We start from the raw sequence: 12,861 nt of genomic DNA on the forward strand, positions 1-12,861 counted from the left end.
AGGGGGCGGGGGAAGCGGGGGCCGCCGGTAGATACGCCCTCTGTGCCTCGGGGCATCCTCTGAAAGTACCCTGTGGCCTGTGAAAGGAGCCGAGTGGGGAGGGAGAGGGTCCTGCCTTGTGAGCACTGTGAACCCATCAAACACCTCAGAAATGTAAAGCTTTTAATTAAACACATTAACACAAGATGTCCCTTACACCGTTGTCTTATTTTCACTAGAGGGTGGGGGCGGCTGTGGGAAGGACATGGGCAGGTCCTGCCTGGGATGGGCCAAGGCTCTGTGAAAGGAGCCGAGTGGGGAGGGAGAGGGTCCTGCCTTGTGAGCACTGTGAACCCATCAAACACCTCAGAAATGTAAAGCTTTTAATTAAACACATTAACACAAGATGTCCCTTACACCGTTGTCTTATTTTCACTAGAGGGTGGGGGCGGCTGTGGGAAGGACATGGGCAGGTCCTGCCTGGGATGGGCCAAGGCTCTCTGCCTGCCCTGCGCTCAAGGCCACCACCGACCGGTGAGGCTTGTCCTGGACGAGGGTCCGGTCAAGGTGACAGTCTGGCCGGATGCAGCGACCAGCTCTCTCTGAGTAGGCTCTGAAGGAACAAAGCCGTGGGGCAGCTTTGTTTTCAAGTTCTCAGCCACTTTCTCACTCCCCTTTCTGCACGATCCTGCCCTGCAGAGCAGGAACTGGGAAAAGGAGAAATACTGAAGTGACTCAGTAACATGACTTGAGGTCCCATCCACTCGGGGCTGCAGCGGTCACAAGGGGATTCCAGTGTCCCTTCCCCTGGAGTTCAGGTACAGCTGCAAATCTCAGAATTTTGGTTGCAAAAGCCCTTTGAGCTCCCCCAGCACCGCCAGGTCCCCACTGCTGATGTGGGGCTGCTGGTGCCACCCTCTGACAGGGCACCTCCAGAGCAGTGACATTACACCATTCACAACTGAATGAGGCTGCCCCGGCAGAGACAGCCATGAACCCGAGAGCTGTGAAACTACAGTGAGTCCTGCACCAGCAACCCTGGCCCCGAGCATAAGGCTTGTCGTGGTGAGAGCCACTTCCTTCTGTACCTTAATTCCCCAGTTCTGGGAGGATCAGGGCTGTGGAGGGAGCAGGATTTGGTCCTGAAGGGCTGTGTGGAGGCTGGGACACATCACTGCTGCTTTTGACCCGGGTTTCAAGTCAGCGTTTGGATTTTATTTACATCACTTCCATTATTATAAAGCTGTAGGAATTAACACTACCTGTCTCTATGCACATTGCCTTCTCCTCCCTAACGACAGCCAGGAACTCCTGGTGACAGCACAGAACTTTAGGAGTCTTTTGTGAGCCGACAGTTTAAAAGGCACTGAGTGTCTGTATCTGGGCTCCGCAGCGTCCCGCTTCACCACTTGATGTTAAACCCAGCGCTGCTTTTCTCCACGGCGTGGTACTGGGTGTGCAAAGCCTCCGCAGCCCTTCCTGACCCCGCGCCGCCCAGCCACCGCTCGTACAGCTCGCTTACAGTCCGGTTCTTCTCTGGAACTTCAGTCTTAAGAGACTCGTACAACCTCTCCACGTGCTGGAGCTGGTCCTTGCTGGATTCCCCGTCCAGTTTGATCTGGCCACCTCCATTTAAACAGCCTAAGCACAACAAAGCAAGAAACTGTCACTGAGTTTGGAGAGCACGTTGGCTTTATCAGGAAAAAGAACAGCTGCAGTTAATGTACTCTGCACCTGCAAATAGCTGCAGACATGGAAACACCATTATAAGGGCGGTTTACTCCCCAGTTATCTCAGAGCAGCAGGGCGGGCTGCAGCTCTGGGGAGGAGATCAGTGGTCCGGTGTGCCCCAGGGCTAACTCAGCCTGCGGCCAGCTGAGGGGACTGGTAAGAGTAGGGAGCTCTGATGCTCGTTTCCTGCCTCCAGAGAACACGACCAAGGTGAGAACCACCTCCGGGACTCAGCTGAAGGTACGATAAAGGAGCCTGGGGGATGTTCTGGGCTCACTGGTGGGGTGGAGGAACACTGGGAGTTGAGTGATGCAGCGTGTGGTTGCCCAAAGTGGGGAGAAAGCAGCTGCTCAGAGTGCTGGGAGTGCAGCTAAGCGTTGCTTAGGCCTGGGGTCAAGCTGCCCGTGCTCTCTGCTAGCAGGGTCAAGGAGAAGCAGGAGGGAGAAAGAGGAGGGCTTGTGCGAAGTGGAAAAGGGAATAAAACAGGTCAAAAGAGACTTTTTCACCAGCCACAGCAAGCATTGTCTAAAAGCATCGCGGTCAGTCTGGTGTAGCTTTAGAGGAAGAATCTCCTCGTGTACCAAAGAGCTCAGAAAACCACGAAGAGCTCCTTGAAAGTGCTAATGGCACAGATTTTGTGCCATGGATTTAACTGTAATTACTGAAATCCTGAAGAATTACCAGCTCCTGGGTAGGAAAACGCCCTCACAAACAACTCTGATGCAGTGACACCAATTCTGATGCGGTGACAGCCACATCTCGGGAGTTCGGCAGCATTGCCACAGCGCTCGGGGTGAGGAGTGGCCCGTTGTTCTTATGGTTTCACACAGCTCCTCGCAGCAACACCCCCGTGCAGCCTTACCTGACGGGCAGGCCATGACTTCGACGTAGTGATAGGGCGATTTCCCCCGTTTCAGCTTCTGCACCAAGTTCTGGATGTTTCGAAACCCGTACGCCAGAGCAAACTGGAGCAGCACCACCCCGTCCTTCTCCAGGGTCACCTCCTGGAAGTCCTTGTTTCTGAGGAATGAGAGCAGAGACAATGTCGCAGCCAAATTAATGTCTGTGTTAAACTTCAGCATGCCCTGGGCTAAAACCAGGTGCTTTGTCAAATCTTAGTCCAGGGAGCTGTCCTAGTTCTCTGCCACCCAAACAAAAGAGAGGAAGGAACTGTGTCACAGCTCCTGCTCCAGTCTTGCTCGGGGACCTGCCACTCGAACGGAGTTTGCTGAAGAATAAGCAAAGGGAGCCTCAGCAGCAGCGTCACTGTGATGGGCCGTCTGAGTAGGCTTCAGCCAATTTGCGCATTAATGAGGCCACCGAGGACACATTGTAATTGTAGTGGGGCGTAAAACCAGGGAGCAAATTGTTACTGAAGGCTTCCAGACTCCTCAGGTTAATAGAAATAGCTGTTCCTGATAAAAGAATAAGTAATTTCATTTGTATCAAGTGTTTCACGTTGAGACTTGGGGCTGTTTCTTCTGCTTCCTAGACCAGAGAAACGCGAACAGAAATACTGCTCATCAGGGATGGAATTATTACAAACGGGACACTAATACTGTAATGGGGACGTTAGGAACAACCTCAGCTGAAGGAGCCTCCCTGCCCAAATTCAAGTGAGGTGTTTTCTGTCTTACCACAACATGGTTAGAACAGCCCCAAAGCCCTGACATGGATGTTCTGTGGGAGCCACATCAGTGACACACCGACGGTTTGGGTCTGGCCGCAGGTGCGGGAGGCCAGATGTGGGTGAGCTCTGTCTTCTAAATCACTCTACAAACTGTCTGCAGCTTGCGACTGAGAAAATCCACCAGGCCAAAACAAAGCGCGTGGGTGGTGAAGGGGCTCGAAGTCTCCCAGGGAAAAGCTGCACGGAGCGTGGGCTGATCTACTGCTCAGCAGCTGTGGGAGTGAGACAACAATTCCCATGGCTTGCAGCAAAATGTTTGACATTGCAAAGGAAGTTTGAGCCCATCAGCGAGATAAGAGCGTGACCAGAACTTCAGCAAACCCAGCGCTGTCGGTGGGGCTCTGAACAACTCACTTTAAGGGTTTGTAGTGAATTGCATCCACTTGAATTCCAAAGAGCTCCTTGGCTGCATGTCTGTATATGTGCTCCAGATAGCCCCCCGAGCCCCCTCCGGCGTGGCCGGTGAGCTCCTCCTCTGCGACGCTCCCGAACCTGGGGAAGCGGAGAAAGAGGCAGCTTTAGGGGAGCCCCTGATAGACCAGAGCAGCCAGCACAAACACAACAGTCCAGGGGACTCAAAAGCGACGGAACAAGCCCTGGCCCAGCTCCCTTTGAGCCTCGAGCTTTTCCCCTTCTCCTGGGAACCAACTATTTCTGGCTGCAGAGGCCAGCAGTGTAACCCTGTGCTGCCCAGCTTCCCCTGGGTCAAACAAGCTCAGTGGAAATGCTGTCGCATGCCACAAGGCCTGACCCGGGCACTGCCAACTTAATCCTGATGTATTCAAAGTACGTTTAGGACTGCTTGAGACAGGAGGATGTGAGAGTTTTTTTAACTTCCTCTAGCACCTCTACACACACCCTGGGCTGTCCTTTGAAATGGGAGGTGGGAAGGAACGAAGCAATGGTGGTATGGGCCTGAAACGAAGGCGAGCGAGCGCACTGAACGATGCCAGGACGTTGGCTAGGTTTGCAGTTGTCCTCAGCAGGGTCCTGCTTCGAGATCCACACCGTTTTCGGGTCAAGCAACTATACTAATGTTAAGTTCTGTAATTCTAGTTCTCCACAAATAATTCCACCTCATCGACATGCCAAAACACCACCAGCTATTCCGAGGTCAAGACAATGCTCCTGGAGAAGAGCTCACCAGATGGGAGCCACAACAATAGCTTTTGTTACGAGGGAGTAACAAGAGGAGGGATCTGCTCCTAAGCACCCGTCAGGCAGTGACACTCGCGTCCTCCTCCAAGCAGCTGCAGAAGGGAAAACACTTGAATCCAGGCCAGACTGTTTCAAGTCAAATCGAAGATGTTGCCTCTTGCAGATAAAATCTCAGCTTGGAAGAACTGCAGAAGGCAACACTTTAGCCTGCGATCACCCCCGGAAACTATTTTTAATTTGATCCTGTTTACAGGAACTGAGCTTCATTAACAAAATGTTTCAGTGTGTCTGGCCTCACGTACTGCTACTCTCCTAGAACGAGGCTGCCAGTAAGCTCCAGTGCTGGCCTCGAGCGATCGGTTATACCAGCAAAAGTCCGGGGATTTCTGGCTCTTTATCTCGTTCTTGCTGCCAAATGTAATAACCTCTTAATGGGCTTTTCCACGTGCTGGAGGATAAAGCAGAACAACAGCCATGGGACTGCTCCTGCGAACACTCCCGGGCCTGAGGAATACGTGCTGTTTGTACCCAGGCCATTTACCGGGGATGTTAAAGCTAGCAAAAGGTCACAGAGGCACTTTATCACCCCCAGCATGAGGCCTGCTGCTCCCAATGTGCTCCTCAGGAGCCAGCCAGAGATGTTTATCGATTCATTAGACATTTAGTTCGATGTTATAACTGACACTTCCATAAGGTCATTTCCCCAGAATCTTTTTTCTCCTCAATTTTCTGTTAGTAGTGTAGCGATACAGCAGGTAGAACAGCAAGACTTGTTTACACGGGGAACTTCTCCAATTGTTCTGTTGGGACTCTGCCATACAGACGTTTACTACAGCTGAGGATACTCCTGTGGTGTGAAAACACACTCTGTGTGTGCTATGTCAGAAAAAAAACCACTTAATCCTGGAGAAAGGTGCATAACCGCAGCTGTGCTAACAAATGAGCTATGGGGAACCCACACCTACCGACCCACGGAGATGCGGCACAAGGAAACCGAGGCTCTGGGCACGCAAGGGACTGGATGGCAACAGACTGCCCACCACACACTGTCCTTTTCAGGAACTCCAGAGTGCCCACGTTTGTGACAATTAAAGGGTAAATAGGCTGCATGTCAGGTCAGGGCACTGCCGCGCTGATCAGACCGTTCTCGAGCGCAGGCTGCCAATGGCACTCGCAAGACTTGAAGCCTTATTTAGAAATAACCCAAATGTTAAACCATGAGTGTCACATCTGCAAGGGGAACAGCTGAGAACAGAGCGGGGTCTACATTCTACATTCTGGATGCTGCGCATTGGGGTATCAAAAGCTCTCTAAAAACTCTAGGAGCTTGAGCTGTAAGTTTTTGAATGATAATCATCTCTGATCACTCTTATAGGTTGCTGCACATGTAGCCCTCCTGTTGTTTAACGTGCCAAGTACCAAGCAGACAGTTATTTTCCTCCGAAGAAGAGAAGGCTTTGGGTTAGTGTTCAGTGTGGAACCACCACTGCATGTCAGCTTGGAGGAGTAAAACGTGATGTTTCCCGTTCCCATGGTGGCCCCGATCTCTGTGCAGTTGTCACTCCACCAGATGGTATTTTTTCAGCTGAAGCATCTAAAGGCGCATCTGGTTTGCACATGATTTAAGTCTCATTTTTTTTACAAATCTAAAGGCTTCTAGAGATTAGCTGGGTGACCTAAATATTTCTCATATATGGTTTAATTCTGGAATCCTTACAGTAGCTCTGGTAAGTAGGAACAGAGAAGCAAACTGAGCACAGGGCAGAAACTGGCTTTGTTAGCAAACTCTTTCATCACTGATCCAGGTTCTTTCACTTTACAGTTTGCAGGTAGATTTTTGAGGGATTCCTCAAAGTGACAGTAACTGAAGTCAATCACTGTCCTGCAGTTTGTACTTCTCGGCACAATTATTTTGCCATTAGAGTCTTACTGAGCTAATTCCAGCAATCCTGCTGATCTGCAGCAAGAGCTGCTAATCCTGGGACTACTGAACTCCGCAACTAACGGTTACAGATTCTCCAAAAGGGAAGATTCATCATATTCTGAAGATTAAGTATGTTGATGCACAATTGTACTGATTCCAGTGACAGAAGCAAATAAATCAAATGCAAAGGCAGGTGCTCTTCTGTAGAGCAGGAGTGGAAAGGCACATTCTGTTGAAGAACTCTATCAATACCAGATGAAAAAGAGCATGAGCAAAGGTGCAAATGAGATTTTTGTTCTTACATGGTATCCAGTGGAGCAGGATTTACATCTGACAGGGATACTCCTTCTTGTTCCAACAACTTCAGCACTTCTCCTAAAACAGAACCACAGTATAGGAAGTTCTTATTTTGGGGATAAAGGAAAACAAAATCCCCAGATCAGAACATCAGACTGCATCTGCAACTCTTACCAGCACATGACGTGCATTACTGGAGTGTAATTATACAGCAATACCCTTGCTCAGAGACAAAGGGCTATTAAAACTAGCAACTGCCTTCCCCTGAGGTCTCCAGAAATGACCTGGACTACCTCTGGCTCTGCTTACCTGTGGTGATGACGCAGTCCACGTCACGGGTTTGGTACTCTTGGTTGAAGAAATCGGGCCGCGAAGCCTCCAGCTTCTTGTCGTAGCAGGGCATCACCGTGACGTGGTAGATCTGGGCAGGTGTCAAGTGCTGCAAGAGAGGCAAAGCTGTGCAGCTGGGTCGGCCAGTATCAAACCTACCCTGAGGGAGGTGTTTTCCAGGTACAAATGAGAATGATGACACTAACGCCAATGTGCCTCTGTAAATAACCCCCAGATCCTGAACATTTGGGGGCTTTAAATATATATATACAGAGAGAGACACACAGAGTTACAGATACATTAAATTCTTCCTCTCACAGACCCCAGTTTCAGTTTGCAGTGTCAGCACCATGGTCTTTTACAGGCTTCCCCCCTCCTCCTTTTGCTGGTGCAGATAAGCCAAAGCCAGTCAGTGAAGTGAATTCCTAACCACCCGCTCAGAGAACACGCTTCCTCCGTGCTGCTGAAACCCAGCCCCTGCATCAGCAACAAAGAACTGATCTGCAGTCAGACAAAAACCTCACGAGCATCCAAGAAATAAGCACAGGCTGAGGAAACAAGTCATTGACTCAAGGCCATTGTTTCAGTATCTTCTGCCAAATCCGCTCGGTAGCTGCCAGTTTTTGTCAGAGTATGCAGATGTCAGCGTTTACTTAACGCAAGTGTTAAACCGCTGCTCGTTAACGGGCGATAAATCACACGATCCCAAGTGGTGCTTCAGTTTCTCATTGGATGAATCCAGGCTATTAGTATAGCTCCAGTTATCAAACTTACATTTGGAACGATTCCAAAGGTTAAAGACTGAGAACAGAACTAAGTCAAACTGAAACAGAACATGAGGCTGGGAACGAGCAAGTAACTTTTAGACAAGACATGATCTGCACGTATGCACTGCCTGAAGTTTTGTCTTAGGAGTATTTGTCTAAAGTTATCTACCAACTTGAAAGGACAGGAACGTACCACACACAGACAAGACGGGAGCACGAAGACACCGAAAAGTAAGTTTTCAGTGACAGAAAAGTAGAGCTGAGAAAGATGCTGGCTTCTGCAAGGTAATTTCTACCTTTAAGCTTTAATGTCAAAAATGCAGCAAAATCAGAAGCTATCGGTGTAAAGCGTTCCGTCTGAGCGGCCTGTGGGTAAGCGTAGCGTGCCTCACTCCCTCACCTGCTGTTCTGCAAAACAGCCCTTGACCAAGGAGCCCATGACCTGCTGAGGGGACTTGGCGGTACTGATGTAAGGGATGATGAAACTGCCATGGGTTTTCTCCGCGTAGCAGATCCACCCTGGAAAGAGCAGATTAGCAAATTAAATTGAACAGTCACAAGCAGCCCTTCGCTCTGCCCACCCAACCCCAGGGCTTAGTACCTGTTAATAACCACTTTCAGCCTCACTGAAGCCCAAAAAGCCACGGAAGTGTAACAGAAGATTCAACTGAGAGATCAGCAGGTGCCTGTACGGATCGCTGCCGCTATGAACACCCAGATCCCTGCACTGTGCAGAGAGCAATCCTCTATGTCAATTTATCCATTTAAACTTTCCTGAGTGGCTTTTTGAGCTGTTTGTTCTCGTGTCCTGTTCGTATGATTTCCAAGACTAATTTAACTCCATACCTGGGCAGGCAGAAGCCAGCATCGGCAACGCCTTTTTGTCTTCAACTTGCTTTCGGAAGCGTTTTACAAACTCTCGCTGGCTCTCCAACAGGCTGAAGTTTCTTGAGAAAGTTGTATCAAAGACATAGTGCACACCTAGGCGGTAGAGATCCACGTTAAAACTCACAACACAGGCATGCAAACCATCACAAAGCCTCCCGTCAAACTGCATTCACACTGTGCTGCTTATTGACAGGCACCAGCCTCTGCAGCTGCGAGTGAACCTCCTTCCCCAGCGCATCAGCACAGGGAGAGAGCACAAGTGACAGGAGGACTGAAAAACTGAAATTTAAAGTTCCTTCCTTCCATCACTCTTGAGTTTACGATGTGACTGGAGCTGCAGACAACCTCCTTTTTAGCTAGTGCCAATGATGACACACTGTGAGTCCACGGGGAGGTGAAATCACGCCAACCTCGTGTGCTCCTGTCGTAACGCCCGGCCCAGCAGCCCCTCCGTTGTTATCAGAATGCGGTGTCACACTTGCCTAAGCTCTTCAGGAACGCTGTCAACTTCTTCGCTGTTTCCACAACACCCATTCTGCATTTTGCAGCTAGTGAAGCTCTGGACTGTGGCGAAACAGAAACCACCACCAATTTCTGTTCGGTGGGAGCAGCAGTCTGGAAAAAAACAACCAAACACCACCTCGGTTCAGACAATATTCACCCAACACCTTCAGCACACTGGAACATCACAAAGAGCCTCCCAGCCTATCTCTGAAGTCAGCAGCTTACTGCAGTAAAGGTCTTTTACAAACCCACGATTACTTGTTGAAAATTGGAAAAAAGACAACGGTGCACTGGGAACGTCCTCAGTCCCCTCAGGTCTCTATGCTCACACTGTTTCCACATGTTTCTGCAGAGGCATCGTACCAATCTCAGCAGGTTTCAAACTCTGCAGCCAACCCAGCCGCGTCTCGTCACCTACCTTGTTAAAAGCCAGCGTTCTGCAGAGCTCTTCGTGGCTCTGCTGAGTGATCAGAACACTCTCTGCCGAGGTAATGCAGCCGCTACAAGCTAAACAGTCATTCAGAGTAATTTTAGCCTTTTCCAGCTTTTGTGCTGCTCCATCCTACAAAGAAACAGACCAGGCTCAGTTCCGATTGCAGCGCAGAGTTAGGCAGCAATATTCCCACCTTTAATACATTTATCAACAACAGATTTGCCCTTTTTGTGCTCTGTGTTTATCATCAAAAAAAAGAGTATATTTTATTTTTAGCAAGAGGAGGAAGAACACCAGTACCTTTAAAGTTTGTTGCTTTATTATTATTTGACACCCAGATGAAATACACTGAGGAACTTCAGGAAAATTTTAGCAAGACCAAGACGGTGACTTGCATGGAACGCAGAGCAGTGCCTTAGGCTACAGCGGTCTGGTGGGCTCACACTGCTTCCCAGCACTGGAATTACCCTATCCCAGGGTCCACCTCGCTCATTCCCCAGTGTGTGGGTGGCTGAAGGCTGGGTGAGCCGACGGGCTACAGACCACAGCTCTGCTCTAACCACAGAACCGAGATCACGGCGATCCGCAGCCTTTAAACGCTGAACTGAATTTGCCGCTGGAGAGAGCGCACCAGCTTTGTCCCTCCTCCGGATGCTGCTGACAGTAGTGACAGCGCTGAGCTGCTGCTTCACAGCACTTGAATTTCACTCCTCCTGCACAGACTGTGTAGCTGGACTATGAGCTCACTAATCTTTTTAATTGGTACTGAGTGTTCTGCAGTGTTTCTGCTTACAAAACGTGCCTGGACGCTGATGGCAGAGCTGTGTGGCTGCACAGCGGAGACAGCATGTGGCTTGCCACTCATTTTTCACAATATTTGACCTGAATAACTCAGTTTTCCCTTGAGACTCTCCTCAGAAATAAATCGAGCAATTAAATTAAAATTCTAAAGTAAGACCCAGACTCCTCTGGAAGTGCTGTATCCCCCTGTTTTAGGACATCATCTGCCTAAAGCACCATTTCTAGAAGAATTCCCAGCCTGGTTAACAAAGAAATGCTGAACTTTGCTGTGTAAACAGGACAATCGTTCTGCAAAACTTGGAATTAATGATGGAAGCAGGAGGCTTATGAATTCTGCAGGCTATTGGACAAATAATTTGAAATATTAATAAAAGAATCAGAACAAAACTTAAGAGTATCTGCTCAAATCTCCTTGTGAGTGAGCGCTCTGTCGTACTAAATAATGCGGTAAGAAAAAATAGTGTCACAGATAATCTGGAACTGCTAATCCTAAAAAGAGAGAGAGCAAAAGAGACTTCCATCTTCCCTGCTCTTATACCGAAAACCATCGCTAATTCATGTCAGTGCTTTAGAGCATAAAAGACTGACAAGAAACCTGCTTGTAAAACCAGGCAATTAAGAAGTTGGACTTTGGTGAAAAGATACCAGAATGCTGACAGCAATGACAACATTTTCTAACCTCTTGGTCCCCTCTGAGGCATTAAATAGCTGTAGACTATTCAAATACTTAACAATACACTCACGGTTCCTGGGTATTTTATACACAATAATGAAGAAAAATCACACATACCTGACTGATCTGAAAATAGCTTCCATCTGCTTCAATCCTGATCTTAGCTGCTGCTTTTCCAGGCTTTTTTTCAACTTTCACAGGCTTGATACATTCCTGAATGAGAAATAAAGCCCAAGAGTGAGGAGACAAGCAACAAAGAGGTAGATTTAATAGCAACTAGACTGATCAAACCCAAACACTAGCTCTAGAGAGGATGCTGCTCACCCTTAAGCTCTCCTGGATTTACTTATAGCCTCTACAAGTACCAAGGGAAAACGTACAAGCAAAACCGTCTTACCCCTTTCTTACAGAAGGAACATTTTTCCAGCATCATACCAACACCAGAGGACGATTCTGCTGCTCTTTCTGAGGAACGTGGCTGTTTGAGGGAGCCTCGGAAGGCACAGAAGCGTGCCTGCACAGCCCTGCTCTCCAAAACCTCACGGAGGACGGTGCGTTCTTCATCGCCAATGTGAAGGGACAGAGGCGGGGTCACCGCAGGCAACGTGCAGCTCGTGCCAAAGAAGTTTCATTTAACGTCAAAAAGGCTCTGAGGACCTCCGATGGGCTGATTCCAGCCTTCTGTGCTGTTCTACGATGAAGTCTCAAGGGTGTTTTTGCATTTTGTGCCATTTTTACTGCTCAGGCACTGTGAGACTCCTTGTCCTATTTCTACAGCCATGATCCTCTTTGCCTTTCACCGTCCTCGCTCTGCCAACACCTTCAGGTTTCCCCCCCTAAATTAATCCAGCTTTACCACGCTCTGCAACTTCGGAGGCTGGCAGAAACAGGGCACTAGGATTCTCTGGTTATGCTCACCGGGTAAACTGAACCATCTCCACTTGAAACAGAAAAGCAGGCTGCACTATTTCCGTGGCAGACTTCACCAGCACCGAAGGTTAGCAGGGTTTGCTGTGCCCCGTTCCATGATCTCACTTCAGGGCAGTTCTTCTGCTGTGCTCGTCAGCAGACACGTCCAGGGTTACCACTTTGTACTTTCACGAGTGCTTGAAGACCCTGACAGGAATAGTCCTGACCTGTCCCTGCTGCTCATTCCCACCCGCTCCGGTGTTTCCGTGGGGTCTAGACGAACATTTAGTAGGGCAGTTTCCAGATCGAGCTGGGAAGGACCGACTGGTCCAAGATTTCCCTCCGGAGCCGGTTACAGCGGCTCGCCCCGGCCAGCGCCGCTGCCCCTCTGCTCCCTGCCCGCCGGCTGCACAGACAGCGAGGAACCTGCGGCTTCTCCCCTGTCACCGTTTATTTACCCGCACTCGAAGCACCTCTGAAAGGGCGCCTGGCCCCTTCGTCTCCCCCACTGCCAGGCCGAGAGCTGTTGTCGCGGCCGGGGCTGTCACCCACCTCCCCTCAGCGCCATCTTCACCTCCCTAGGCGGCGCTGGCTGCACAGACAGCGAGGAACCTGCGGCTTCTTCCCTGTCACCGTTTATTTACCCGCACTCGAAGCACCTCTGAAAGGGCGCCTGGCCCCTTCGTCTCCCCCACTGCCAGGCCGAGAGCTGTTGTCGCGGCCGGGGCTGTCACCCACCTCCCCTCAGCGCCATCTTCACCTCCCTAGGCGGCGCTG

At 49.7% G+C, this 12,861-nt stretch overlaps 1 protein-coding gene across 1 annotated transcript; it reads right to left on the reverse strand.

Moving 5' to 3' along the window:
* Window positions 1-1,381: 1,381 nt before the first annotated feature.
* On the reverse strand, window positions 1,382-11,608 carry NARFL (nuclear prelamin A recognition factor-like). The gene is made up of 11 exons (XM_010135660.1): window positions 11,573-11,608; window positions 11,293-11,388; window positions 9,687-9,830; window positions 9,247-9,379; window positions 8,723-8,857; window positions 8,277-8,395; window positions 7,089-7,218; window positions 6,785-6,857; window positions 3,755-3,892; window positions 2,573-2,730; window positions 1,382-1,620 (listed from the first exon to the last, which is right to left on the reverse strand). The coding sequence occupies exons 1-11, from the start codon at window positions 11,606-11,608 to the stop codon at window positions 1,382-1,384; spliced, it is 1,401 nt and encodes a 466-aa protein (XP_010133962.1).
* Window positions 11,609-12,861: the final 1,253 nt, after the last annotated feature.

The sequence above is a fragment of the Buceros rhinoceros genome, unplaced genomic scaffold (genome assembly GCF_000710305.1).
Source record: "Buceros rhinoceros silvestris isolate BGI_N320 unplaced genomic scaffold, ASM71030v1 scaffold33024, whole genome shotgun sequence".
Lineage (NCBI taxonomy): Eukaryota > Metazoa > Chordata > Aves > Bucerotiformes > Bucerotidae > Buceros > Buceros rhinoceros.

Bases quoted from the DNA above. Each gene is read 5' to 3' on its own strand.
- NARFL (XM_010135660.1), bottom strand. From the start codon at position 11,608: ATGATGCTGGAAAAATGTTCCTTCTGTAAGAAAGGG. The intron at 9,831-11,292 runs GTATGTGTGATT...GTTTCTTTGTAG, and splicing joins GCTATTTTCAGATCAGTCAG to GATGGAGCAGCACAAAAGCT. The intron at 1,621-2,572 runs GTAAGGCTGCAC...TGTTGTGCTTAG, and splicing joins AGTCATGGCCTGCCCGTCAG to GCTGTTTAAATGGAGGTGGC.